This window comes from Protopterus annectens, chromosome 11.part0, assembly GCF_019279795.1.
Source record: "Protopterus annectens isolate FY-2018-M chromosome 11.part0, PAN1.0, whole genome shotgun sequence".
Lineage (NCBI taxonomy): Eukaryota > Metazoa > Chordata > Ceratodontiformes > Protopteridae > Protopterus > Protopterus annectens.
Window position 1 is genome coordinate 836,318,391 of NC_056745.1, and position 26,765 is coordinate 836,345,155.

General features: G+C 41.0%; 1 protein-coding gene across 2 annotated transcripts in view; it reads right to left on the reverse strand.

The window, feature by feature from the left end:
- The window catches only part of SRGAP1 (SLIT-ROBO Rho GTPase activating protein 1), a 1,651,729-nt gene that overhangs the window by 676,928 nt on the left and 948,036 nt on the right, over positions 1 to 26,765 (reverse strand). For both annotated transcript variants that reach the window (XM_044088250.1, XM_044088251.1), the window contains exon 6: positions 17,382 to 17,510. In XM_044088250.1, coding sequence (XP_043944185.1) covers positions 17,382 to 17,510 — 129 coding nt within the window. The remainder of the gene's footprint in view (positions 1 to 17,381; positions 17,511 to 26,765) is intronic.

Consider the following 26,765-nt stretch of genomic DNA (forward strand, 5'->3'; position numbering starts at 1 on the left):
CATCGGCTGAGGCAAGAAAGAGTCCCCACGTACTTAGCTTTAGAAGTCTTGAGTAGTATTCGGTAGAAGTAATCTCTGGATCCGACCGACCGGCACTTGCGAACAGCTTCTGCTTCGGGCCACGCGGCAAGAAAGACTGGGAAAATGGCGTCGGCTGATGCTTTTATACCCGAAGACCAACAGAGATGACGTCGGGTGGAGTGCGACATCAGCCGAAGCCGGACCCGGACTTTGGAATCCGGCCGACTGCAGGGCTGCCTGACGACAGGACAACCCACTTGTTATGACTGCAGATGCATCCATGAAGGACATCCTGTGCCTAGTAATATTAGACCACATTCCACCAGGGCAACTGCCACTTCCACTGCCTTCCTTAGAGGAGTACCTACCAAAGATATCTTGGAAGCTGCAACTTGGAGTTCAATGCACACCTTTACCAAGCATTACCATTTGCCTCTTTATTCAAGATCCAGAGCTGGCTTTGCCACTGCAGTGCTGCAGGGCCTCATAGCCACACCAAATCCTCTATAGAGCCAACCACCCAAACTCAGCTTTGGGATACTACCCAAGTGTAATGACTGCAGCAGTGAAACACGAGGAACATAGTACAGTTTTGTACCTACCGTAAATGTAGACGTTTGAGTGTCTTCACTGCTGCAGTCCAGGTTACCCACCCGCCAGCCCCTCTTTCTTATCTGGGACTAACCTATACTACCTATGTGGTGTATTTTCTGGTTAATGAATGTTTTTATTGTTACCTTTCTTGTATGTTTTATTAGCAATATGTATTGCCTACCATTTTTGGGGACACCTGACATCTGAGGCAAGAAAAACTGAAGAAAATGGCATCGGCTGCTACTTATATACCCCTGGCGCACTGATGTCAGGGAAGAGGCGACAGCAACTGACGCCGGACCAAGACTTTGGAACACAGGCCGACTGCGGGCCTGCCTGACGGCAGGATAACCCAAGTGTAATGACTGCAGCAGTGAAACATGATGAACATCCATAAATACAAGAAGATGTCAAGCAAATTATATATTCGATAAAATATGTGGAACTTTCAACATTTAATGTCAACATATGAGAAGAAAAAACCTGTTGAAAAAGATGCACTGTCATTTTATTCATTAACCAATAGACTCCTGAGGGATCGTCTGTGCCTTGTCTTCTGTGCCATTAGGGACCCAGCAGTCCCAGGATCTCTTGATATGTATAAAATCAAACAATCCCACTAATATTAAAATGAGAGATCTAAACTTCATTCAGCAAATAAATAAAACACAGTGGCAAGAGAGATTTGTTACACAACTGCTTCCTTATCTCTGCAACAGACTTCTAATGCAAATTAAGCAGTGTGCTATATTATCTTCCTTAAAACTGAAACAAGATGACTGAAAGGGTATTCAAAAATTCATCCCTGGCAAAACTGCCTTAGCCTTCCTAGAAAAAAGCAGTAAGGTTTACGGATGGTACTGGCAAGGTTTAAAAGGCCACTAGGCTCAGTTGACTTGTACTTCTCAGGATCCTACGGTTCTATGACAGAACAATGGACATAGCGCTAACACAGGCAGAGAAGGTTTGGGATGTACAAGTGAAGGCACCATTTGCCAATAATGACTACACCACAATGTGGCTTAAGGGGGTTGGGGAGGGACAAGGCATTAAACATGGAGAAGAGACAATGGTGTAGGATTTGGGAGATCCTCAAATGGATGGATAATCAAAGATGAATTAAGGATCTGGAAGCAAATCATGAGATGAAACAAGCTATGGAAATGGAAGACAGAAAAAGAGAAGGTCAATGTGGCTACAAAGGAATATGAGGCTAGTTATTAGGACTAAAGAGAGGCATGCAAGAAAAGGAAATGGGGATCAGGGAAGACAGGGGATGGAGGAAGTACAGTAAAATAAAACAACCACATAGGTGACAAAGTAGTTGAAAGTGGAATGATTCCAGTCAAAAATGAGCTGACACTAGGACAGAATGTTTCTTTTAGGCGTACTGCAAAAAGGAGCAATGTTACAACACATCTGGCAAGGTCAATGATGTAATGGAGATCACAGAATAAATAAAAAGAGCAGAAGCTCCAAATGATTACTTTGTTTTGGTCTTTGTGCCACGATATGAAGAAGCTAAGAATGAGAACAGTAGTGGACGACAGTGGAAAGGAAACTGACCATTCTAAATTATAAGGAACAGGAAAACTAGATAGACTACCGCACAGGATCCTCAGGACTCTGGACAGTGCATTGGTAGTTCCCCTTATTAAGAACTTACATGAAACAGTGGCCAGTTTTGAAGTACCTAAAGAGTGGAAAATGACAAGTGTGGTACCTTGAACACACAAGAAGAAGGAAATTTTTGGGGAACTGACAGTACAGTTAGCCTAACAGACTTGGCAATAAAAGTCACAGAAAAAAAATCCCAAGGAAAAAGCTGGATGCTTTTCTAGAGGAAAATAATTTTCAAACAGCAACAATCACAGGTTCACAGCCAGAACTTGACAGAACAGCAACAGTAGACACAGTCTGCCAGAGCTTGACCAAGACTTTTTTGTTTAGCCCAACAGAAATGACAGCAAGGAAAATGAAAAGGGTTAAGGCTAAGACTGAAACTGAGGAAATGGATTTCTCCATGACTGGTGGGAGGATATAGTGCGTTGTGAAAGAATGTTTACCAGAAGTAAGGGAGTTGTGTGTCTTTCTCTCTCTACTGTAGTCTTGTATTTTCTGAATCATAAGTGTGTTCCTCTCAAATATATCCGAGGGAAGAAAAACAGAGTCTGCTTCTTACCGGTTGATGCAAATAAAGTTGCAAGAAGGTAGACTAGAAGAGTCTAACAAAGGTCTTGCAAATGTTGATGAAGTAGACAGAATGATGGTAGTCAAGGTTCAGTGCAAACAGCTGTAAATTCCTACACTTAGGCCCATATAACCTTGGTATGACCTATCAGCTGGGTGGAGAAGAACAGAAAAAGGATCCAGAGAGGTTTACTGCCACTGCACTAGACCATCAGAAACAGAATGAGAAGGCCATGGCACCAGAAATCAGAATACTGTGTTGTACGCTATTACTCCAGAAGGCAAAAAATAATACTGCCTGCTCTACAAGATGCTGTTCAGAGTGCAACATGACTACTTTATACAGTTCTGAAGGCCACACACGAAGAGGAACACCAGGTTACAAGAAGAAGCCCAGAGGAAATCCACTAGAAGTTCTATGGGATGGAGAGGAAAGAGTATGAAAGGACATTAGAGGAGCTCTTATCACTAGAAACCAGAAGGGATGGGGGTGGGGGATATGATTCATTTGCACATCAGCATGAGCAGGAAGATGTGACAGAGTAACCTTGAAAAGGAAACACTGGGGAGGAGGGGACACAAAAAGAATACAGGAATCAGCTACTCTCTGATCCTGTAAAACTATATTGAAGGGCTGTGCACCAAAAGGACAGAATTCCTGAATGGGTGTTGAAAGGACTTCACAAAGGCATCCAAGATGGCTTAAGACAGATGTAGCAAGGGGGGAGGGGAAGGGATGGCTGATGGAGAGGTAGAATACGGAATCCACTGACATAGTCTAAACATTTTCTACCTTCGAACAAATGTAAAGTAATGACATACAGCAGCTCAGTAATTAAGATCTTTACCTCAGAGCCTCCACTTGGCTTCTGTCACCACTATGTGGCTCTTCAGGCACCTAGGGTAAGGATGTGAGGTAAATTCACAGCAGTTGTCTTCAGAGATCCACCCAAATGCATCACACTGCAAGCTGTACATCCTGAATCTTTACAACATAAATTAAGGACAAGATGGTCTGAAGTTACAGCAAAACTGACTGAACAACTGCAGGCAGATAGTGGATAATAGATTTCTGATCATTCTTAGGGGGTTGGCATAATGGTTAAAGTGTTTGCCACACAAACACAAAGTACAGACCTGGATTCCCGCCTTGGGAAACATGACTGAACTTAAAAAGGCCCCTGGGGTTGTGGAACCTAGTAATCACCCATGAACCTATCATACTCAAATCTTCTATACAGTATTGATATATTTTTATTACTATATGAAGTTAGTAACATATATATATATATATATATATATATATACATATGTATATATATATATATATATATATATATATATATGTATGTATTTAGAAAATGTTCTTTGCAAATACTGAAACTTGATTCAAGCAACTAATTGTACTAAAACAATGGCTGATCATAGTGTATAAAATCAAATTTAAATACAGTCAGATAATGGGGAAAAATAATTTCACTACATAGCTATCTGACAACATCAATCCAGAAACCCTTAATACCAAACAGGCAGCTACCCTTAAAATCTCAAGAGGAGCACCAAAACCCCAAGTACAACAAAAATTTTTGTTCATTAACTTAATCATGAAAGAACATAATATAGCACTTGCAGATATGCCACTTAGTTTAGATGGACTCCATTAATATCTGCTGAAAACTGATACAAAGCTCCTTGTTCATCATACAAGCATTCAGATCAATGAGGTGAGAACTACCCTACCCTAGAGCCATAGGGGGACAAGAAGTATTTTTCCCTGCTCACATTACAAGTTCCATAATGCTGCAAAGAGATTAACAGTGGCCTTTGTCACACACAGTTTCAACCTTCAGTCAGGAAGCACACAGTCTGATTTGAAATGTAAATTTCTTACTCTAACACATTACTAAAATGTACCACTACTTATTCTGCAAATATACTGTACTTCAATGGGCCTAATTATTGATATAAAGAAAAAGGCTACTCCAATCATGCTTTTTCTGTAAAGGAAAAGGCTTCCCAAAAAGCATGAATTTCTTCAAAGAATATAAACCTGAATCGTGATTCCAGGACCTGTTTTTACACATGTTTCAGGCAATAAAATGAATATCACATTTAATACCCCCAAGGGGAATGAAAAAAAGATTGTTACCAGGATTCGACTGTAATTTCAATTAAACTAATACATTGTACTAGTTTTATGATAATGTTTTATTCCTCTCAAGTTCATCTTCTACAACAACATTACCTCGGGGATCACTTCAGTGGCTCTGCTGGACAGAGGCACAGGGAACTAATCTAAGGTGGTGGCGAAAGCCAACACATTCTGGCTAGGCTTATAAATGCCTTCGGGCAGATAGCCTAGTACCCACCTATGAGCAGAAAATAATATTTTCTACAACACAAATAAAACAAATTTGTCTTTCTGTACTGCACAGCTGTTAACTCAGTAAGTCAGTAAGTCAAATAAATTTTACTTCCCCTTAATTAAAACCTAATGCCTTCATTTTTTCTTCTAGTTAAAAGCTGCTTTTCATTTGCACTGACACATCTCAGTTTGCAAGAAATAAACCCGTGTGTTTCTGAGTCTGCGTGGAAAGCAATAGTCAAAACTATGGAACTATAAAGGTCATAGAGAATAACATTTGTACAGATATTTTATACATACAGATATTATAGTCAAGTTTAATGCACTTTGACAGCGTTCAGCACTTGGAAAATTGTCTGGAAAGGCAACATTATTTGCCTCTAATGTACATTTCAATCCTTGGAATGCAATTACAAAAGGCACACATTTAACAAAATATCCCACTGTATGCTTATGGTTTAACTTGACTTCTGAGGCCTACTTTTCTCTAAAACCTGAAAAGTAGTTAAAAAAAAATTCTTTCAACACATGAAAACAGTTAAGAAACAGGTTCATATGCAAGTACAACGCTAGCTGCCCTTGTGTGCCATTTTAAGCCAATTTCCCTTTCAAAGGTTGAGAATTAAACCCTGTACCTTGTATCTGTGAAATAAACACCTTAGTCATTACACCGGATCTATTAAATCATCGAAATCTTCTTTCATTAACGGCTTATTCATCAACCTCTATCCACTGAAATTAACTTCATCGAACATTGAAATGTTTTACAGGGTAAGTAACCAACTGGCCACTACCCCACCAAAACACAAATCACACTAAATCAAACCCATCCAAGTGGGAGGCTTGGCCACCCACAACGCAAATGTGGGGTGCTGCACACCCCATATCTCCCAACTATATATAACAACTCTGAAATTGCACTATGGTGGGGAAAATGTTGTGGAGTTGGCCAACTGGTTACTTACCCTGTAAAAAATTTTGATGTTCGTTGAAGTTAGTTTGAATGGATAAGGCTCGATGAATAAGCCATCAATGAAAGAAGAAACATATACCCCATTATACCAACCCCAACCCCCAATAAACACTAGGTTATCAGACTGCAGACAATTACAAGCCTAGCCAATAACAAGATATTACAATCAAACCCTGTACCTGTAAGGCTAAGGTCTTAACCATTATACCAACCCTTTCAGTAAACCATTACTGTGTCTGTTTCTAAACATACCATTACTTTGAGCTTTCTTCATGAAACTGACCTAAGATGAACTTCAGACTATTTGTGCAGCTATTATGCTGCCAGGAATTTCTGTCGTACAGTATTCTAAATCTGTGAGATCTGGTGGTGGGGTTGTAATTTCCTTTCCTTCTGTCCTAGGGCTGGAGAATAGGCTTTAAACTACTTTGAATATGTCACTGCTCTGGGAGCAAACTGTTGGTACCTTTTGGTCTACTGCCCACATGGTAATGTGTTTTATGTTCCTCCAGGAGTTCATGGACTTCCTCATAAGTTTTCATCCAAGTGATTATTTGTGGGTCAAGAAGGAATCCTTGATTCTATGTAAGGATTTCTTCTCTATTATGCAGGGATTTGGGTTTTCTCAAGTAAGTTTCTCCACTGCTCATTTACAGAGACATGCACTGGACTTGTTGCTCCAGCACAGTATTATGATCACTGGCTTGGCTATAGAAATGGTGAATAACTCTGCTGCCCAGTTACTAAGTGGAGTGCATAGACACCATCACATTACCCTGGTACTACAAAGACTGGACAGATTTCATATTTGGTCTCACAATGATTATAAAATCATTGTCTTGGTTTATACAGCCTTTCATGACTTTGGTATCTCTTATCTCAAGGAACTTCTCAGCTGGTGCTAGCCTGTATTACTTGGCGCACTTCTTCTCATGGACTGCTTGAGGATCCTTGGGCCCAATGTGACAAATCAGGGGGCTTACTCCTTTGTGTAACAATGGCTTTGTTTGTGGAATTTCTTTCCTGATTCAGGTTAGATTGACCCTGACATCTGACACTTTCAAGCACTCATTCAAAACATACGTCTCTTTGACCTGGTATACGAGACTTCTGTAGTTTTTTTGCTTGTTTTCATTTTTTTATGTGTAATTAGTTTACTCCTTAATGCTTTTATAATACAGCTTAGATTTAAGCACTTAAAATTGAACTAAGGTCTATAATGTCCTGGAGGTTCGGCATTACAGTGATATAAAGGACCTCTGAGGATGAGAAGTTTCGATCCTTTCAGAAATTACTGTTTACATAACTCTATTCCAAAACAGCATGGTGAATGTACCCACAAAGTGTGATTTTTTTTTAATCCAAGTTATCTTCTTTTCTGTGTCTTCAAAATGTGACAATGTTTTCCCACTCTTTTCCTTCAGCCGCTTCACTATATTTACTTTGAATCGCAATATCTACAATTGGGCTTTCATTTAGAATCTCAAGAGACCATCTTCGTAGATTTCTTTCAATGACCCCCCCCCTCTATTTTTTTTCTTAGCTGCAAGCTGCTAAACAGACTTAGAATGGCCATGTGACGATGTGAGGTATGACCAGCTATGCCAGGGCAGTGGATGTGTAACGTATGCCAGCACAGCTACCTGGAATTTTGTAAATAATTATATGTCATTTGTATATCAAACTGATTTGTACAGATGCTCGTGCTGAAAAATGAATTTGTAAAGTGGTTTGTGTTAAAAGAAAATGTACCGATAGTGTGTCCTGACTGTATTGTAACTGATTAAATGTACACATTTTAACAGAGCATACTGGTAGAGAAAGTACAGTTGTGTACACTTATCATAAATGTAGATGTTCGAGTGTATTCACTGTTGCAGTCATTATACTTGGGTTATCCTTTTGGCAGGCTACCCTCAGTCGGCCTGAATTCCAAAGTCTAGGTCCTGCGTTGGTTGCTGTTGCCTCTTCCCCTGACGTCAGTGCGCCAAGGGTATAAAAGATGCAGCCGACGCCATTTTCTTCAGTTTTCTTACCCCAGATGTCAGGTGCCCCCAAAAGGGAAGGCTAAAAATATGCCAATAAAACATGCATGCACCAAAATATATAATACCTTCATCTACAAGCAAATACACCACATAGGTTGTATAGATTAGAGAAGTGCAGATAAGTTGCAGCAAAGATATGGGAGATGGTGGGTGGGTAACCTGAACTGCAACAGTGAATACACTGAAACGTCTACATTTATGGTAAGTGTACACAACTGTACTATGTTCTTCGTGTTTCACTGTTGCAGTCATTACACTTGGGTTGAAACACAAAGCTATGGTTGGGAGGCTGGAGCTAAATAGCATTAGTGGTGGCTATGAGGCCCTGCAGAACTGTATTGGCAAAGCCTGCCCTGGATTTAGAGTAGAGTGGTAAATGATAGTGCTTTGTAAAGGTGTGCACTGAACTCCAGGTAACAGCCTCTAAAATGTCTTTGGTTGGTACTCCCCTGAGGAAGGCTGCTGAAGTGGCTGCTGCTCTGGTTGAATGTGGCCTAATGCCCTCAGGCACTGGCTTGCCATGTTGTGAATAGCAGAAATGAATGCAGTGGCCTATCCACTTTGAAATAGTCTGCTTTGAGATAGCCTTTCCTTGTGATCCTGCAGCATATGCCACTAGTAGTTGCTCTGTCTTTCTGAAAGCTTTGGTTCTGTTGAAGTAGAAGCATAGCTGTCTGTGTATGTCCAAAGAATGCAGAATTCTCTCCCCCTTATTCTGTTATTCTGTGGGTTTGGATAAAAAGTAGGCAGATGAATAGTTTGGTTAAGGGCCACACTGGCCACTACCTTAGGCATAAATGTCAAGTTTGTCCTCAGAGAAACCCTGTCTGGATAAAAAATGATAAAAGGTTCCACAGCCATGAGTGCCTGTAGCTCTGAGACGTGTCTTGCAGAGGTTATTGCTAGGAGCAGAGCTGTTTTCCAAGATAAAAATTTTATATCAGCTGTAGCGGCTGGCTCAAAAGGAGGCAGGGTGAGTTTTTCCAAAACATAATTGAGGTCCCATGCAGGTATCGGTGATCTCCTTGGAGGCCTTAAGTTTTTGGCTCCTCTGAGGTACTGTCTTAACAAGGGATGAGAAAAGATTGGTGGCTCTGTATTGTAATGAGCCGAAATGGCAGAGGCATGAATTTTAATTGATGAAAAGATAGGCCTTTGTCCAGCATCTCAGTTAAGTATTGCAAAATCTGAGGAATATTTGGTACAGCTGTGTCAATTCCTTGTGCCTGGTTCAAAGCACAGAATCTCTTCCATTTTCCAGCGTAAGACTTTCTGGTACTAGGCCTTCCGGTCTCCAAAATGACATCCATTACAGCTTAAGTGAGAGGCGCGTTTTGTATCACTACATTATCCGCCATGCTGCCAGATTTAAGGTCTTTAGTTGGCTGTGCAGGATCTGATTGTTTTGTTTGGATAGCAGAGGAGGTATTTGAAGCAAGGTTCAAACCGGGCATTGAGACAAGTTCCTTAGGACTGGATACCAGTGCTGGCGAGGCCAGTCTGCGGCAATCAGTATCATCTTTGTCTTCTCTTGTCTGACCTTTAGGAGTACCTTGGGGAGGAGAGGCAGTGGAGGAAAGGCATATACTGCTAAGCTTTTCCAGCTGAAAGATAGGGCGTCCACTTTCCATGCTTGTCTGTGATAAGTCCTTGTGCAGAATCGTTTTAGTTGGTAGTTGTGAGGAGAGGCAAATAGATCTATATCCGGGCATCCCCATTTCCTTGTTATCATGCTGAAGACTTGTGGATCCAATTTCCACTCGTGGGGATCCATGAGGTTTCTGCTTAGTTAGTCTGCCAAAGTATTTATCTTTCCTGGCAGGAATTGTGCCTGCAGATGTACTTGGTAAATCAATGCTGTGTTCCACAAAGTCATGGCTAGTCTGCAAAGGGGGTAAGAATGAGTGCCTCCCTGCTTGTTTATATACCACAACAGTGGTGTTTGTCTGTCTTTATCAGTAGTTGTCCCGGATGAAGTAGGTCCTTGAAGGCTGGGTAAGGCATTCTGAACAGCTAGTATCTCTTTTTGATTGATATGTAGATGCATTTGGTTGTAGGACCATGTGCCCTGAATACATCTTCCTGCCATGTGGGCCCCCTAGGCATAATCTGATGCATCCGTTGTTAAAGTCTGCCTGGCTGTAGGTAAAGTGAATGGCTGCCCCTTGTTCTGGTGACAAGCCTTCGCCCAACGAAACTCCTGTTGCAGGTAGGGAATGAGGGTAATTATTGTTTCCAGGCTGTGGCAATGTTGAGTCCAAACACTTTTTAGGTACCATTGAAGTTTCCTCATATGCAGTCTCGCATATGGAATTAGTAGAATGCAGGATGCCATGAAGCCCAAAGCCTGCAGAATTTTTCTTGCAGATAACTGGGCCTTTGTTGCCAACAGGTTGAAATAGGTATTCAGTTGCCTTTGTTTGTCTGGCGTGAGATAAGCCATCTGCGCAGGTGTATTTAAGCTTGCACCCAGGAATATTATCTCTTGAGAGGGTACTAGTTTTTATTTCTTTTTGTTGACTGTGTACCCTAGGCCTGTTAGAAATCTCTTTACAAATGCCATATGCTGTAGTAGAATGTCCTTGTTCTCTGCTTCAATGAGGCAGTCATCCAAGTAAGGATATATTTGTATTCCTCTTTGTCTGCAGAATGCAATTACTGGTGTCAGGCACTTTGTGAAGACCCTGGGCACAGTAGATAAGCCAAAGGGCAGTGCAGAGAATTGGTAGTGCATTGAGCCAGCTTTGAATCTGAGGTATCTTCTGTATGTTTGTCTGACTGGGACATGCAGGTATGCCTCTTTTAGGTCTAAAGTCACAAGTCAAGCCTTCTTGCCCAGCATGGGCAGAAGTTGCTGTAGAGTCAACATTTTGAATTTTGGTATATCCAGAAATGTGTTTAGAATAGATAGGTCCAGTATTGGTCTCCAGGTCTTGTCCTTTTTTGGTACCAAGAACAGTCTTGAATAAAATCCTTGTCCCTGCTCTTGCTCTGGTACTTGTTGAATGGCCCTCATGTCCATGAGGGATGAGACTTGCTTTTGTGCCTCTGCCCATTGATGTTTTGGCAGGTCTGGCCAACTCTTTGTCCTTGGCAGGGTATGGAAGTGAAACTTGTAGCCTTGTGACACTATGTCTAGGACCCATTTGTCCTGGGTTATTATGTGCCAGTTTTGAGAAAAAAGTGCTAGTTTTCCCCCTAAAGGTGCTGCCAGAAGATAAGTGCTTGGTGCAGGCAGGGAGAAGTCATTGGGACTGTTTCCTGTATGGCTATGATTTGTCTTCTCCACTTTTGGAGGTAGAAGCACCCATTGTTTAGACCTGTACGAACCTTGGGGCTGGGATCTGCATCTTGGGCATCTGTATCTGCCCCTTTGTGGTCTGTCTGACACTGGAAAAGGACCAATTCTTTGTAGGCTAGTGTCTGCTAAACCTTGGAGGCTGAACCTGTAAGAAATCCTTAACCATTTGCATAGATTTAGCTTTGTCTTACATTTTCTTTAACACCTCTTCTGCTTTAACACCAAACAAAGTATCATGCTATAATGGGGCATCTAATAATTTTGCTTTGACATGATCAGGCAGACTTTGTTCCTTTAACCAAGCATGCCTCCTGATGACAGAACCCATAACAGCGGCTCTGCAGGAGGCCTCCAAAGAATCAAAACCACATTGCAAAGTATGCTTTCCAACTTGTTCAGCTGCATGCAATAAATCCTGCATTTCTTTGTTTTCTGCACATTCAGAATTTGTCAACATTTTCTGTTTAAGCAGTGACATAATATATTGCTGATATTTGAGCATATGAAACTGACAATTTAAAGCCCTTATAGCCAAAGTGTAAATCTTTTTTCCCCATCTGTCCAATGCCCTAGAATCCCTGTCAGAGGGGGTAGGGTTTTTTGCAGTGAAAGCCTTGACCCCTTTGGCACCCTGAGAGATAGTTTCTGGGTCAGCAGCAGGGTTTTTGAAAAGGAATTTATGAGTGTCAGGAACCCTGTAGCACCTGTCCGGCTTAACAGGAGCTGGAGGTAAGGAGTCAGGGGTCAGACTGGACTCTGAAAATACATAATCAACAATGTCTAACACAGGTGGAATAGCTAGGGGCCTGTGTTGTGGTAGTAAAAGGAAGTCTCTGAGCCTTTTCTTAGATTCTGAAAAATCTTGGCTCTCCCAGTGGAAATGCTCCCTCATGGTATGCAAGGTTTCCCCAAAAGAGTAATCCTCATGAGGAGAGGCTGAAGGGATAGATTCTTCAGCATCAGAATCCTCATAGGGAGGAAGAGAGTATTCCTGATCAGAAGAGGAATCAGATGAAATGGAAACCTGATCTGAAGATTCATATTCTGTCTCTTGCCTAGGTCTTTTATCAGGTGGGAGATGGGAACCCCTGATCAAAGTAATTAAGTCTTCGGCCATTTTGAGCATTTGTTTTTTGGGCATGGAGGCCTGTCCATGAGGCTGTTGTACTTGTTTCTTTGTCTTTAAGGGTTCATAGGTTCATAGGTTTATACTAGGCTATCTGCCCTAAGGCATTTATAAGCCTAGCCCAAATTTTTGTGCCACTTACCACCCCTTATATGAAAAAATACTGTGCCCATTAGTTTGTTGTGCCTCTGTCCAGCAGTGACACAGAGATGATTCCCGGGGTAAACCTACGATCTGCCATCCACAGGTCTAGATTTCTCTTGAACAGAGTCAGCGAGGTGCTCTGCCTCACATGGACCGGGATTTTATTCCACAGCATAGGGAGTCTCTGAGTGATAAATCTATCCCTCCAGCACGTCCTATTTATATCCGTGCTAAGGTTTAAGTCGCTTGCTCTAGTGGTTTTGGTGGATTTGGATTTTTGAGGTGGAGCATGTCCATTAATTCGGGTTGGACATGGCCTTGTATGTCAGGCACATGTCACCTCTGAGCAGGCGGTATGCGACTGAACAGAGCTGGAGTTTCTTCAATCTGGCAGCATATGACAGATTTTGGAGTCCCTTTATCCTTTTGGTGAGGAACTTTTGGGGTCTCTCCAATTGCTGCAGATGTCGGGTGAGATACATCCCAAATGGGGCATTGTACTCGATCATTGGTCTGATAAGTGAAGAGTACAGGGAACAATAACCTCACTAGATCTGGATGTGAATCCTTCATGATCAGGTGGGCAATGTAGAAGGTCTTTCTAACCACTTTAGCAATGTGAGTGTCAAAGAAAGGCCACTGTCAACCTGGGTCCCCAGGTCCCTGATAACCTTTTCTGTGCTTAGTGGATTGCCACCTATATGGTAGCTTGGGGTTACCTTGTTTTTCCCGAAGTATGACTATACATTTTTGGCGTTTAACTTCAGGCCATGGCTCTGGCACCAGCTATCTGTTTCCGTGAGTCCCTTCTGAAGGATATCCGTGTCTGATGCACTTTCCACTATGGCCCCCAGTTTGCAGTCGTCTCCAAACTTTGTCAACAATAACGTCCTCCTATGTTGGCCTGTACTTCTGAGAAGTAGATGCCAAACAATAGGGGGCCAAGGACCGAGCCCTGTGGGACACCACTTGTGACCGGCTTGGAGTCTGACACAGCGCCAGCAACTCTAACCCTGTGGGTTCTGTCCTTAAGCCAGTTTGCAACCCATCTTGTGACATATGGGTTTACATTTAAGCTGGTAAGTTTTTCTACAATACCCGAGTGGGGTATTGTGTTGCAAGGTCAAGGTAGGCTGTATGGACTGCCTTTCCCTCATCAATGGCCTTGGTGACTGTTTCGAAGAAGTCGACCAAGTTCAAAAGGCATGATCTTCCCTTGACAAAGCCAAACTGGGTCGGGTCCAATGTCTGCAAGTCCCCTATATCTTTGTTTATGAGCTCCATTATGATCCTCTTTAGTCTTTGCCTTTGAAGCTGAAGTCGTTTTAATGTATAATTGAGTTGGTCTGAAAACACCTTCAGAAGCCGATGCCTGCTCAGCAGCTCCGGACCCATCTGAGGGAATAGTCTCAGAAGGTCCAATACCTTCAACTTCCAGTGGCCTAGGCGACTCCACATGGGAGTTGGTAGTGGCCTGCGGGTCTAAAGTAGCGGGCGTCAGGGGCTGCGAAGGCGCTTCACTGAGAACTGGTGACTGGCTTAGAAGAAGCCTCGTCATCAGTTTTGGACCTCGGATGTCTGTCCTTTTCTTTTTCTTTGCATTTCTTGTGAATTCCGGTAGTCGGATGGCTATCCAACGACATCGTATAATTAAATCTTCTGCTAAAATAGTGTAATGCAAAATTGTACCGACGCTTATTAGTACGTTGGTTAAATCTAGCACAAAACCGACAACTAGCAACGTCGTGGTCAGGGCCTAGGCAAGGAATACAGAATGAAAGTCCTTATGAAGTATTTGCTTCCCACAAGAAATACAATTATTAACTTTTTCTGACATCGGTCTGGAGCACGAAAAAGGTTTCCCCAATGGGTACTTCGCTTTTAATAAAGACTTTGGGTCTGAAATTCAAACACGAAATTCTCAGGAGTCGGCCGACCGGCACTTGCGAACTGCTTATGATTCGGGCACCTCGCGGCAAGAAAGACTGAAGAAAATGGCATCGGCTGCATCTTTTATACCCCTGGCGCACTGACGTCAGGGAAGAGGCAACAGCAACTGATGCCGGATCTAGACTTTGGAATTCAGGCCGACTGAGAGTAGCCTGCCAGCAGGATAACCCAAGTGTAATGACTGTAACAGTGAAACACGAAGAACAACAGGTTAATCTCAGTCCAGCTTACTTTGAAAACCAGTGAAATTAAATTATCTGGTTTAGGCCACAAAGATTGTATCTTACAGTTCTGATTGCAGCCAAAGACTAAATGTCTCTGCCATGGAATGGTTTACTAGCTCCTGTAGGAAGGGAGAAAGCATTTTATAGCTTCCAGGTGCTATAACACACCTCAACAAAGCTCTAACTGTGTGCATGGTAACACGTGTGCTAAATTCTGGTTCAGTTTTCAGCAATGGGGGCAGCATGGGAACCAGAAGTCAGATGACTAGAAGTATGTGATATTTTAATACTAGATGAGGCTGAAATCTCAGAGCACTCTGTTTGTGGAACCTGTCAAGGAAAGACCCCTCACCTACTTCATCTTACCTTGCTCTAGTAAGTGAACCAGGGAATAGTAATTCTTTAGATCAGTCAGGAAAATATATGTGAGATTAGTTAAGTACTGTTTTTCTGTATCTATGTGAATCTATTCATGTTTATTTTAATATTTACTGTGACAAACTGTGGTGTTTACTGTAAATAGATATTTAGTATTTTCATGTTCTTTTATTTATTATTAAATATATTTAAACCTTTCATTGCTGCTGGTCCTTCAGAGAATATTTGAAACTTTGAGAGAGGACTTGTATCTATTTGGTGACACTGTGGCCACTCCTGAAAGCCTTACTGCATTGGACAAACACTATCATTTGTATTAATATTAATTTCACTCTGTATAACTGGGCACCCTTTTAACAGCCTTAGAGTAGCTGGCTTTGGAGAGTCTGGTGGCAGTATAACTACCTTATTGTATTGGCAGAAGGGGGCACAGCTAGTAAATCTGTGCCAGCCTTTCCGAAGTGTGTGTGTGTGTGTGTGTGTGTGTGTGTGTGTGTGTCACCTGCTTGGAGCAGGGACACGAAAGAATTAGTTTCACAGAGTGGTGGAGGACTTGGTTTGAAAACTCAGCTGAGGGCCTGACTCTATAGCTGTGCCAGAGGGGAGTCTTATTGGGGATCTGGAGAGGGAAAACCAGCCCCTGGACGGAGTGTGTTCCCTTTGTGTTCTTAAGGGAAGTTCTGCTTGATGAAGTGAGCTGCATCTGGAAATACTGGGTGCATCCATTTTTGTTCCAAGTGAACGTCCCTCTCCAGTGTCAGTGGTGAGGATTCAGGCTCTTTGATTACTGGCTCAGAGTGGGGATTTCACAGGCCATACCCAACATCTGTGCTTTTTAAGTATCTCAGGAATTATCTTAGATGATATCTTTCAAGAACTTCTTTTTATTTTTTTTTCTATCTGCAAACAGCTAAACAGGCACGTAATACTACTGTTCTCATTTTAGTAAGAAAGCTGTGTCCAGTTTACAAAAAGGCTCTAAATGTCTTAATTGTGGGTACCCCCATAATTTACCCACTCTCTGCTTCAACTGCAGGTATCAAGTTTCTTCTCACTCACATCTGTGCTACTCCCCTATCTGAGAATAAGAACTCCCAGATATACAGCTTCATGTAGCGAAGCAAATGAGCTAGATAATGTGACATATTCCAAAAGGAAATAACACAAGGCTTCACAAAAAGCAAAAAACGGTGTTGCAGAGACTGTACTAAACAGGCAGGAAGGAGAGGCAGAAATGCTTAAAGAATGCTTTACCTGTAACACACTACAGATCAGATTAAGGGGAAGAAAAATACTTTGGGAAAAGAAAAAAAAAAACAATGCTTTCATGTGGTTTCCTTTAGTTCTTTAGCACTTGTCAGAAATACTTGCTGCAGCAGACAGCTTAAAGATGCTATTTTTACCTTTGGATATTTCATACACAGTTTAAAACTACAGACCTGAAAGAAAACAAAGTTTTTATGTACAAATAAAATTAAGGAAAACCAGTTGTTACATCACCCCCCCCCCCCCCCCCCCCAAAAAAAAAAAAAAAATTAGACTGTCCACTGTTGATCTCATGGTCATACAAAACATTTTTATGGCAGCTTCTTGTGCTCACAAGCAGCTTTATGTCACTGTGGCACTGACTCTAGTTGGACTACAAAACATTTCTGTTGTAGTATCCAGATACAAAAAACGATTAAAAAAATCCCTGGCAAACAGCAATAGCTGCAGCATTATGCACATGTAAGCATTTGCTCAAAAGCAGTCAAGACATGTGATACTTCAAAATCTAAAACATTATACTTTAATGAAATGTTGCCTCAAATAACTGCAGTCTAACTCTTCTTTGCATTTGGCTCTTGTTTTGACCTTTGATTTTAGTCCCCGACTGACTAGTGTGCAAACCGAACAGACATTCAGGATCGGCATGAAATCAGTACGGTAAAGAATAAGCTCCTCTCACTATCATCATCCAGATTCCTACATTTCCTGCTTCTCTTATAGCTCTGTGGGCATTGATATGCAGAATTAATGAAGCAACAAAAACATAACATACAAAATATGTAGTTTTACAGCACTTACATCAATTAAGTCAGAAAGATCATGAATGTAGTACTTGAAAACCGAAGCGTTTGTTGCCTCAAGGGTGAGAAGGTATTCATTTCGTGCTTTAATGGACTTCAGCTTGTTTTCAGAGTATTTTGCTTGGCGCTGCGAAGGAAAACAAGTACATATGTACATTAATGTAAAGAGCTACAACACTCAATTAGCAAATTAAGCATTTCTCTTTCAACTGCACTTCATCAATGAGACCATTAGTAAATGAAGACCAAATGCTATATTTTTTACTTCATTAATATTCTTTTCTTCTTTCCCTTTCTAATACCAAGATACTCATATGAGTTAGCTGGAGCCATGTCAGAAAGATCGAAGTCTCAGAAAGTCGAACTTCATATGGTTGAGACCATATGATCGACTTTACGAAAAGCTGAACAAGACAAAACAAAAATCTATGTTTCTGCCCCACAATCCCTGGCCTACACATATATATATATATATATATATATATATATATACATATATACATGCATACATACAAACTCTAAGACCGCAATACAGTGAGAAAAAGGGTAAATTCCCCGATTCCCACTTCCCCACTGTACTGCAATCTCCATACAAAAGCTTCAGTGTTTTGGAAAGTCGATTATATGGTCTCGACCATATGAAATTCGACTTGCTGAAATTTCATTCTTCTGAAGGGGACCCAAGTTAAGTACAGTACAGAGTCATTTATCCAAACTAATTGGGACCTAGGGAAGTTCGAATAATCAAACTGTTTGGATACTCAAACATATAATTAAACTGGATAAAAAACTTCTAAAATCTTGTTTTTTTTCTGTAAGCAGGAATATACTTTTCAGCCATTTAGCGATTTCAGTGGACAATAAAAAATAGTTTTCAGACATGAGCTACAAGCTCAAAAAACATGCTCAAGCAAAAACGTATAATGTTTACATATTCAGACTTTTAAGGCTGGTTCGAATAACTGACTTTTGGGCAGTCTACTCTCTACTGCACACAGCACAAATTTTTGGGGACCCTCTAGAGAAGTGACATCACCACAACTTGCTGAAGGCTCCGAGTTCAAGTCATACTCAACAGCCTACATTTTTTGCACTCATCTTCCATAATTTAAACAATGTCTTTAAAGGGTTTTCGACTGCATGTATGTAATTTGACATGGGCCTCTGCAGTAATTCTAGGATGACAATTAACTCCAGGTCAGTACAGTATTTCTATGATAATGGTATTCCTAGGCCTCTTTACATAATGAGTAAATCTATCTCTAGTTTTTATGTCCAAGGGTCATTGCAGTCACACACAAACAATGTCCTAAGATAAAGGATCACACAGCAAAAACATATGGGAAAATGCAACCCCTACTAAGAAAAGTTGGGCAAGTAAGTTATGCTATAGGTACATAACGCATCTACTACAATCACACTACAAAATGGCCAAGGTCATCAATCAATGCAACCAAGTTATAAGAATATTCTAATTAATCACAGTCACTTTATAAGAATTACTGTCACTAGGGTCAGACTAGGAGGGTCACACATTAAGGATGTCTCATTAAGTCGCAATACAAAGGTGTGGTGTATGCTACCAAAGTCATATAAAGTAAGCTTGCAATACCATCTCAGTATGAAGTCGTTGTATTACCCACAAGTAGTTCAAACAGTCACAATACTGGTAGACAATGAAGCTATACCTTGTGCCCTGCATTACTACTGATATTATATAGGACAAACTGTCCTATGAAATGGCAGTTGCAAAAAGAATTGTATTCTTGCTCAATGCAGTTATTCTAACAAAAGGAATATATTCATTTCTAAGATATAAATTAAAAATCACAGGTAACCTAGGAACTCTGGTGTAGCCCAGTGACAAGTGTCACACAATACTCCAGATGAAGCTGCTAGAATCCTCCACATCTGTATGCCACTGTTCATTCACTGCTGACTGCACAAACCATTAATTTGCAATGGTAGTTTTGTTAAATTTAGTGTCTAGGTTCATATGTAAAAGATGTAGTGAAACTCAGGTTTGTTCCAATTGTGATAATCATTTTTATGTCTAGCCTCAGGCAGAACTACCAAGACCTAAAAATTACACAACTATGTATTAATAAGTTGTGTGCAGGACTGGTCATAGGTAAATTGGTGCTTTAAGGTAAAAAGCTCCATGGCACCCCCACGCCCCACCCCATCCATCCTGGCTTACTGACACTATCCAGATTACTTTTTTCTATTCCTTTTTCCCCACAGTTTGCCTTATTCTCCAGTCATTAATTAATTAAATCATTCAACATGTTATATCTAGGGGAACACTGTATTCTGGGATCTGCGGGCTACAAGGTCCCTAGAAGCCATGAGGTTTCTAGACACCCTGAGACGCATTTTAGAGGTTTTTGAAGAACCTTTTCATCCAATGAATGCCTGGACAAACACCATGATTATGGAAAGAAATTCAGTATTACTTTTCAACTCAGCTTTTTCCTGTAACCTTTCAACACATGCTAACTGACTAACACTACCCTCTAATAACTAAATTAAGCTGGGAGCTGTTAGGCACCCAGAAGCCATAGGGTTATAGATGTTCTGAGGCACAGTTTAGAGTTTTTTTCTAACCTTTTGAACCAAAGATGACTTGAACAAAAATCACGCATATGGAAAAGAAATCCAATCCTACATTTTTAGTTTTATTTCAGGGAAGTAAGTTGTATCCAAGTTTTAATGCTCAAAGGTGACCATACATCCCTTCGCAATAAACTTTTTAAAGCAAATGCTTGTGAGAATACATATATATCTGGTAATAGTACCTGCTGCCACCACCCCCTTCCCCACCACAAAACAGGTAATTACTTTCTGCAAAACTCCCGTTGGTGTTAACTAGGGATTAAAATTAAGGCATAAATGTCCACGGTCATACTTTAAGCTTGTATTCTCATTCTCTACCCACAAAGGGCACCCACCTTCTGTGTACCCTTCTGATATCAGGCAGGGACAAAACTGAAAAGACAAACAGAACATATTTGCTATCAGACATACATGAATAGCATGCTTATTTACTCTTCCCCAAAATGATAGCCACCTATTTACGCAGTACATGTTTTGATTGTGAGGAAAATGAATAAAAAAGTAATGATCACAATAATATTTCCAACTAGTTACTTCTAGAGAGAGTATAGTACTATAAAGCTAGGGTGACCCTCCATGGATTCCTCTGATGTTTGTGAGGAAAGCTTAAAAAAAAATTATGACCACACTGTCCCCAGCCCAATAGACGACACAGTGACCTCTGAGGCTTGAGAGGAATGCTAATGAGATAATGACAGCGTCCCCAGCCCCCGACTAAAGAGCACAGACCTTCTGTGTACATCTATGAGGAGGGCTGGTTCATGGCAGAGGTGATTACCAAGCCCATGTCAAAGTCCTCTTATACAGCCTTGGTGTGTGGGGTCACCACAAGTTCTGAAGGTCTGGCTAATTTGTAATGCATTTATCCCGGGTTTTTTTTTTTTTTGAGGGATGAGTGTTAAACTAATTAAGTGACAAAAGGGAGACTTATTTACACCCAGACACCCACCACCAAGCAGTTCTAGACACTTCAATGTACAATTCAGATGTACAATTGAGATAAAAGAGGATGACTGTTATTCACCTTTGCTCAAAACAAACATTTACTAAAATTAAAATATTGCACATTTCTTCACATAATTGTATTAGTCATGCAAAACAAAATAAGCAAACACCAGCAAACAAATAAACATTTTCCTCCATAGAAGACAGCCACAGCAATTACACCTACTATGTCTGAGCATAACAGTTGTCCAGTTAAGTAATCCATTTTACTCCTTACAAATGCACACTAGTCCTGCTAAACCAGAACGTGACTCTTTAAACTGAGCAAATGACAAGAAGTTCAGTTAACTTCATCCAGCCAACCCTAACCACAACCCCCACCTCGGCAGTTACAGTCACAACATCGGATGACTATGTAATACTATTTCACTTCCACACATTTCTCAACTGTCCAGATTTTTGCTTATATTTTTGGTCTGTTCCTTATACAGTTTGAGTTTTTTGTCTAATCACTGAGGATTAAAGTTACTAAACAAAACATTTGAATTTCAGACTTCAAATTCTTCAGAAAGTATAAAGTAATACAATTCCTGTCATCCCAGAAACTTGAGTTTTTAACAGCAATACTTAAAATCTGTCTCCAGTTTTGGGTCTTTGTTCCCCACCCATGATTGTAGGCAATTTTCAGACTTCTTGATAAGAGGGTGAGAAGTAGGTTTCCACAGTCCACACAATCTGCCACACATTAAGACATTCCTAGCCAAGTTGCTCCGCACAAATCACAAAGCCAGATTAATACTACCACAAATATCTGATCAGTGCCACATTGTAAAAGCAGTAACCACACTTATCTCGCCACATCATTTCTCCCATCTCAATTGATCACACAAAATTCTAAGTTTCAAACATTGCCAAAATATCTGGTAAATCACTGCCAGCATTGTAAATAAAAAATAGCAATAACACTTCTCTCACCATGCCAAATAAAAATAGCAACAACACTTCTCTCATCACACCAAATAAAAATAGCAATAACACGTCTCTCGCCGCACCATTATACTCATGTGCAAAACTTTGCATAATGCTCCTTGTACTTCTTCTTGAGTCAAATACAATTACAACAAAATAAATACTAAAATAATCGACTCCTTCAGGCACCTTTGAGTCTACATTTGAACTTTGTGAGGTCTGTACTCCCTTGACCTCTCAGTTTATGGTGAATGTAAACTAGAGCAATGCCCTCTGAAGTGCTCGCTATGCAGTGGTCGCATTTTTTTCCTGCATAGACATTTAGTTTTTTCACAGAATATTGAAATGCTGCTCTAAAAATAAATAAATGAGGAAACAGTGCCCCTACAAAACATACAAGCACGTCTCCCTAGGTGGTTGCCTAGATCAGCCCTGGCTGTGTGACAAACGGCAATAAACTTGCAAATGCAGTACTAACCTAACTGTAAACAGGTAAAAGTTACTGCACAATTTAAATATCAACCCTCTTAACACACATTTTCTTTTACCTGTGGGATCATCCAAAACCTAAAGCAGATCATTTTTGTTCCTGAAATGCCTCTCCCCACTAAGCAGATTCAGTGGCACATAAGGAGTTAGTCTAGACTACGACCCGAGCCAAACAAAAGTTACACACGTACTGTAATGACAGATCTGAATGAGCAGGTCCATTCACTTTATGTACAGGACAATGCTGTGAGGCGTTATATGGCCTGACACCTATAACAATCTCAGTCTACTAAATCCCCTCCCTTTACCTATAGTGTTCTATCTTGGACCTTCCCTATCCAGAGCTCTGCATACCATGCAAGGTGGACAAACATAATTGCAAACCTATAAACCAAGTCGGCAGAAGCAGAAGAAAGGTGGTCTGGTAAGTTAATGAGGCTGGACTGTCTCATTCAGATCTGTATACATACAAGTTTCATATCGGGTATGAGGTAGGCCTTTCTTGTTAACTGCAAGAGTCCCACATTTGTGCCTCTGTGTGCTCACATTTATGTGGACATACCTCTAATTACTGTGGCCACAAAAGAGGCCCTAGACCTGGATATCACATCCAGTATGTGTGTTGAGTACAGACCAAGAAGTTGATACACAAATCTCTTCAAAAACTGCAATGTAGGAAAAGGTCTGACAGGCAGCCACTGCATAGGCTGAGTGAGGCCTGCATTTAGAAGGCAAAGGATTATTGTACTATTCATAGGAAAATTTCATGTAGTCACTCATACATTTACTAAGGATTACTTTGGGAACTTTACATTCAGTTTGGGAAAAGAATTGAGTCCTTTCTGAATGATTTGGTTCTATTAACATTGTACTTGAGCTGTCTGTGAACGTACATACAATGCATATAAATATTCTCCTTTATTAGTTTATTTAGGAAAGGGAACGGGAAATGAAATGACCAAATTAGATTAGTCTTAGTAGCTACATGAGATATGAAAGAAGGAATCATGGGCATGGATATTCTACTTTTTATGAAACATTAAGAAAGGAGTGTGCAGTGATAAAGCTTGCAACTCTGACTCTTCTGCATGAGGTAATAGTAACTGGGAAAAGGGGATTTCCAAAAGAAAAACTTACACGCAAGAAGTTGGTTAAGTAGGGGGAAGTACAAGTTTTCTCAGTACAACATACAAATCCCACAGTCAAAGAGAATCATTGAGAGAAAGTATGAAAAAAGTACTCTTTTAAAAAAGCTTTATTTACACACAAAATGCAAAGGACATGAAGTTTCAGCCCTGATGAACTCTCAATACAGCAGCTAAATGTACTTTTCTGGAAGAATAACTTGAGACTCTTTTCAAAGATTTGTTAGTAATCCAAACCTCCAGGCACCTAGTTGATGCCAGAATGGAAAAAAAAAGTCCATTTGCCCTTTTTTTCAGGCATTGGACTTCTCTATGGATTTGAGAATCTGAACTACCCTGGATGGGTAGGTACATCTCTGGCCATTAATGGGGTTGAGAGTTGGCATAATGGTTAATGTGCATCTCACAAACACAAGGTGCAGGGTTTGATTCTCACCTATGGCCACTGACTGGTTACTGGCTGGGCGTATAACAATCTGTATACTGATTGTCTAGTATTTACAGTTGAAACTATGAACTGGAAAAAACACATAGATAGGCATAGGGAGTGTAGATCCAGATGGGGCTTGCCTGAAAGAAGAGATAACACGAACATGTTGTGCCTCAGATGAATAGTTTTCTCCAGTAGGTTAGATACAAGTGAAGGGAACCAAGTTTGTCGAGGCCAAAATAAGGCAATGGCAATGTCCCTCTACTTGTGTTGTTCAGCTTTCAATACAAACCTTCTGCTCAAAGGAAATGCAACAAATGCATAAAGTCCTGGTTGCCATTTCTGAAGACAGCATCCCTAGGATACTAACCTGGTGGATGGGATAACACAAAAGAACCTGAAGCACATGGCATTAGTAAGGGATGCAAACAGGCTGCACCAAGGCACCCTCCAACAATGGAGCTTCTGAGCTATTGAGGAGCTGAGAGACCCACTCATATTACAAGAAAGAATCAGTTAAGTCTAAGTTGGTTTCCCATGGAATGTGGCTTGCTGTCAGAAACTGGCTGGTTAACACAGCCTATTAATAAACTAACAGACAAGGATCTGAGACTCTTGAAATCAAAAGACAATTAAAGTAAAACCACCAGTATTCATACATAGGAGAAAAAAAAGAGAGCAGCAGAATTAAAAATAAAGAATAGTTGTGTAAAATCTTACCATAACCATAGATGTCCTTCTCTTCTATATGCTGCAGTATTCATAACATGAGGGAGTCCCACCTCCCGCTGACTCGTACATACGTCCAATATACAAATGTCTAATGCTTCTGTGAGGTACACATGATGCCACACATCAGCAAACATATGCCAGTCATAAAGAGATGTCGGGTATACAGCGGACATCAGCATGTACCAACCTCAGAACTGAATGCCAGAAAAGCACCAGCCTGATCTTAGGTGAGGAAAACATGACACCAGGGGCAAGGCAAGCATCAGGGGGAAGGCGGGGGAGAGAAGAAATACTGCAGCATATAGAACAGAAGGACATCTAAGCTTATGGTAAGATTTTACACAACTATTCTATGTCCTTCTGTTCATATGCTGCAGTATTCATAACATGAGGGAAGAGTACCAACACTCGTGCAGAGGAAGAATTGAGCGGAGGAGGGAGCAAAAGCAGAACAGCTCTGGCAAACCCAGCCCTGCACCTGTAAATGACATACAGTTTATAGTGTTTAGTGAAGGTATGAACAGAAGACCAGATAGCTGCCTCTAGGATACAGAAAGTATCCAACCCTTTAAAGAAGGCTCCAGAGAAGACACTGCCCTAGTAGAATGTGCCCTGACATGAGAGGAGAGATTTTTTTTCCACTGGCTATATAACAGAATGAAATAGCTTTTGAAATCCAAGAGGAGATAGTCTGCTTGGAAACAGGGTGACGCAGGGCCCTTGGGTGACAGGAAATAAACAGGCGCTCAGACTTACAGATAGGTCTGGTTTTGTTCAAGTAGTATCTGAGTTGCCTGTGCGGGTCTACTTCATTTGATCGAAACCCATTTGATCAAAAACCAATATTCAAGGCAAATAACAGGGATTTGTCCCCCTCCCCAATGTCGTGTGACCCTGGAGTTGGTATATATAGTTGGGGGGCTCAGCCCCCCACTATTTTCATTTAAAATCTGTAGTTTGTTTTTCTTCTTTTAAAGAAAACTGGGTGGGGGGCTTCTCCACACCCCCCTAACTCTATTTACCAACTCCAGGTTCGCACGACATTGGGGAGGAGGACAAATCTCAGTTTCGTGCAAAAAGAGACCCTATTCCTATGGAAGACTGTGAAGGGGGAGGCGGACATCAGAGCTTGTAACTCAGATACCTTTTTGGCAGAAGTAATTGCCATGAGAACAGTTTTCCAGGAGCAATGCTGTACAGAAGAGGAACTTGCTGGCTCAAATGGGGCCAGATTAAGTTTCTCCAAAACAAAACTGAGATCCCAAGGAGGAGGAACTGGTTTCCTTGGTGGTCTGATGTAAAGGACGCCTTTTAAGAAGGGTTTAACTTCCAACCTAGAAGCTAAAGGGGCAGACATGCAGACATAGCAGAAAGATGGGCTTTAACTGAAGAGCAATACAGCCCAATCTTCATTAATTCACACAGATAGGAAAAGACCACTGGGACATCCACTAACAGTGGTTGTAAATCCTTTTTGAAACACCAGATGGAAAACCTCTTCCATTTGGAAATGTAGGATTTCCTAGTTGTGGGTTTTATGGCCTCCTACAGAACTTGAAGCACATCTTCAGAAAAAAGGTGTCTGAAGAAAATTAAAATCCTATCACCCACAGAGTCAGGTTTACAGTTGACATATGTGGATGTACTAGAGTTCCCTTGTCCTGTGTGACTAGGTGCATTCTGTGGGGTAAGTTGTTGTGATTGCCTTTGGCTAAACGCAGGAGGAGGGGGAACCAATGCTGTCTTGGCCAAAAGGGGGTCACACCAGCAAGATTTTTGTTTGCTCCCGCTGGATTTTCAGCAGGACCTTTTGGGGGAAGTGGAAAGGGGGTGAATGCATACAGAAACAACCCCTTCCAAGAGAAAGAGTGTCCAACTTCCATGAAAAGGGATGTGGGATCCCGGCACAAAATTTGGGAAGTTGTCTGTTAATGGGGGAGGCAAAGAGATCTATCTAAGGTATACCCCATCGATGGACCATGTCCAGAAACACATCCTTGTGTAACATCCATTCGTGGGATTGAGTCACAGACCTACTGAGTGTGTCTGCCACAAC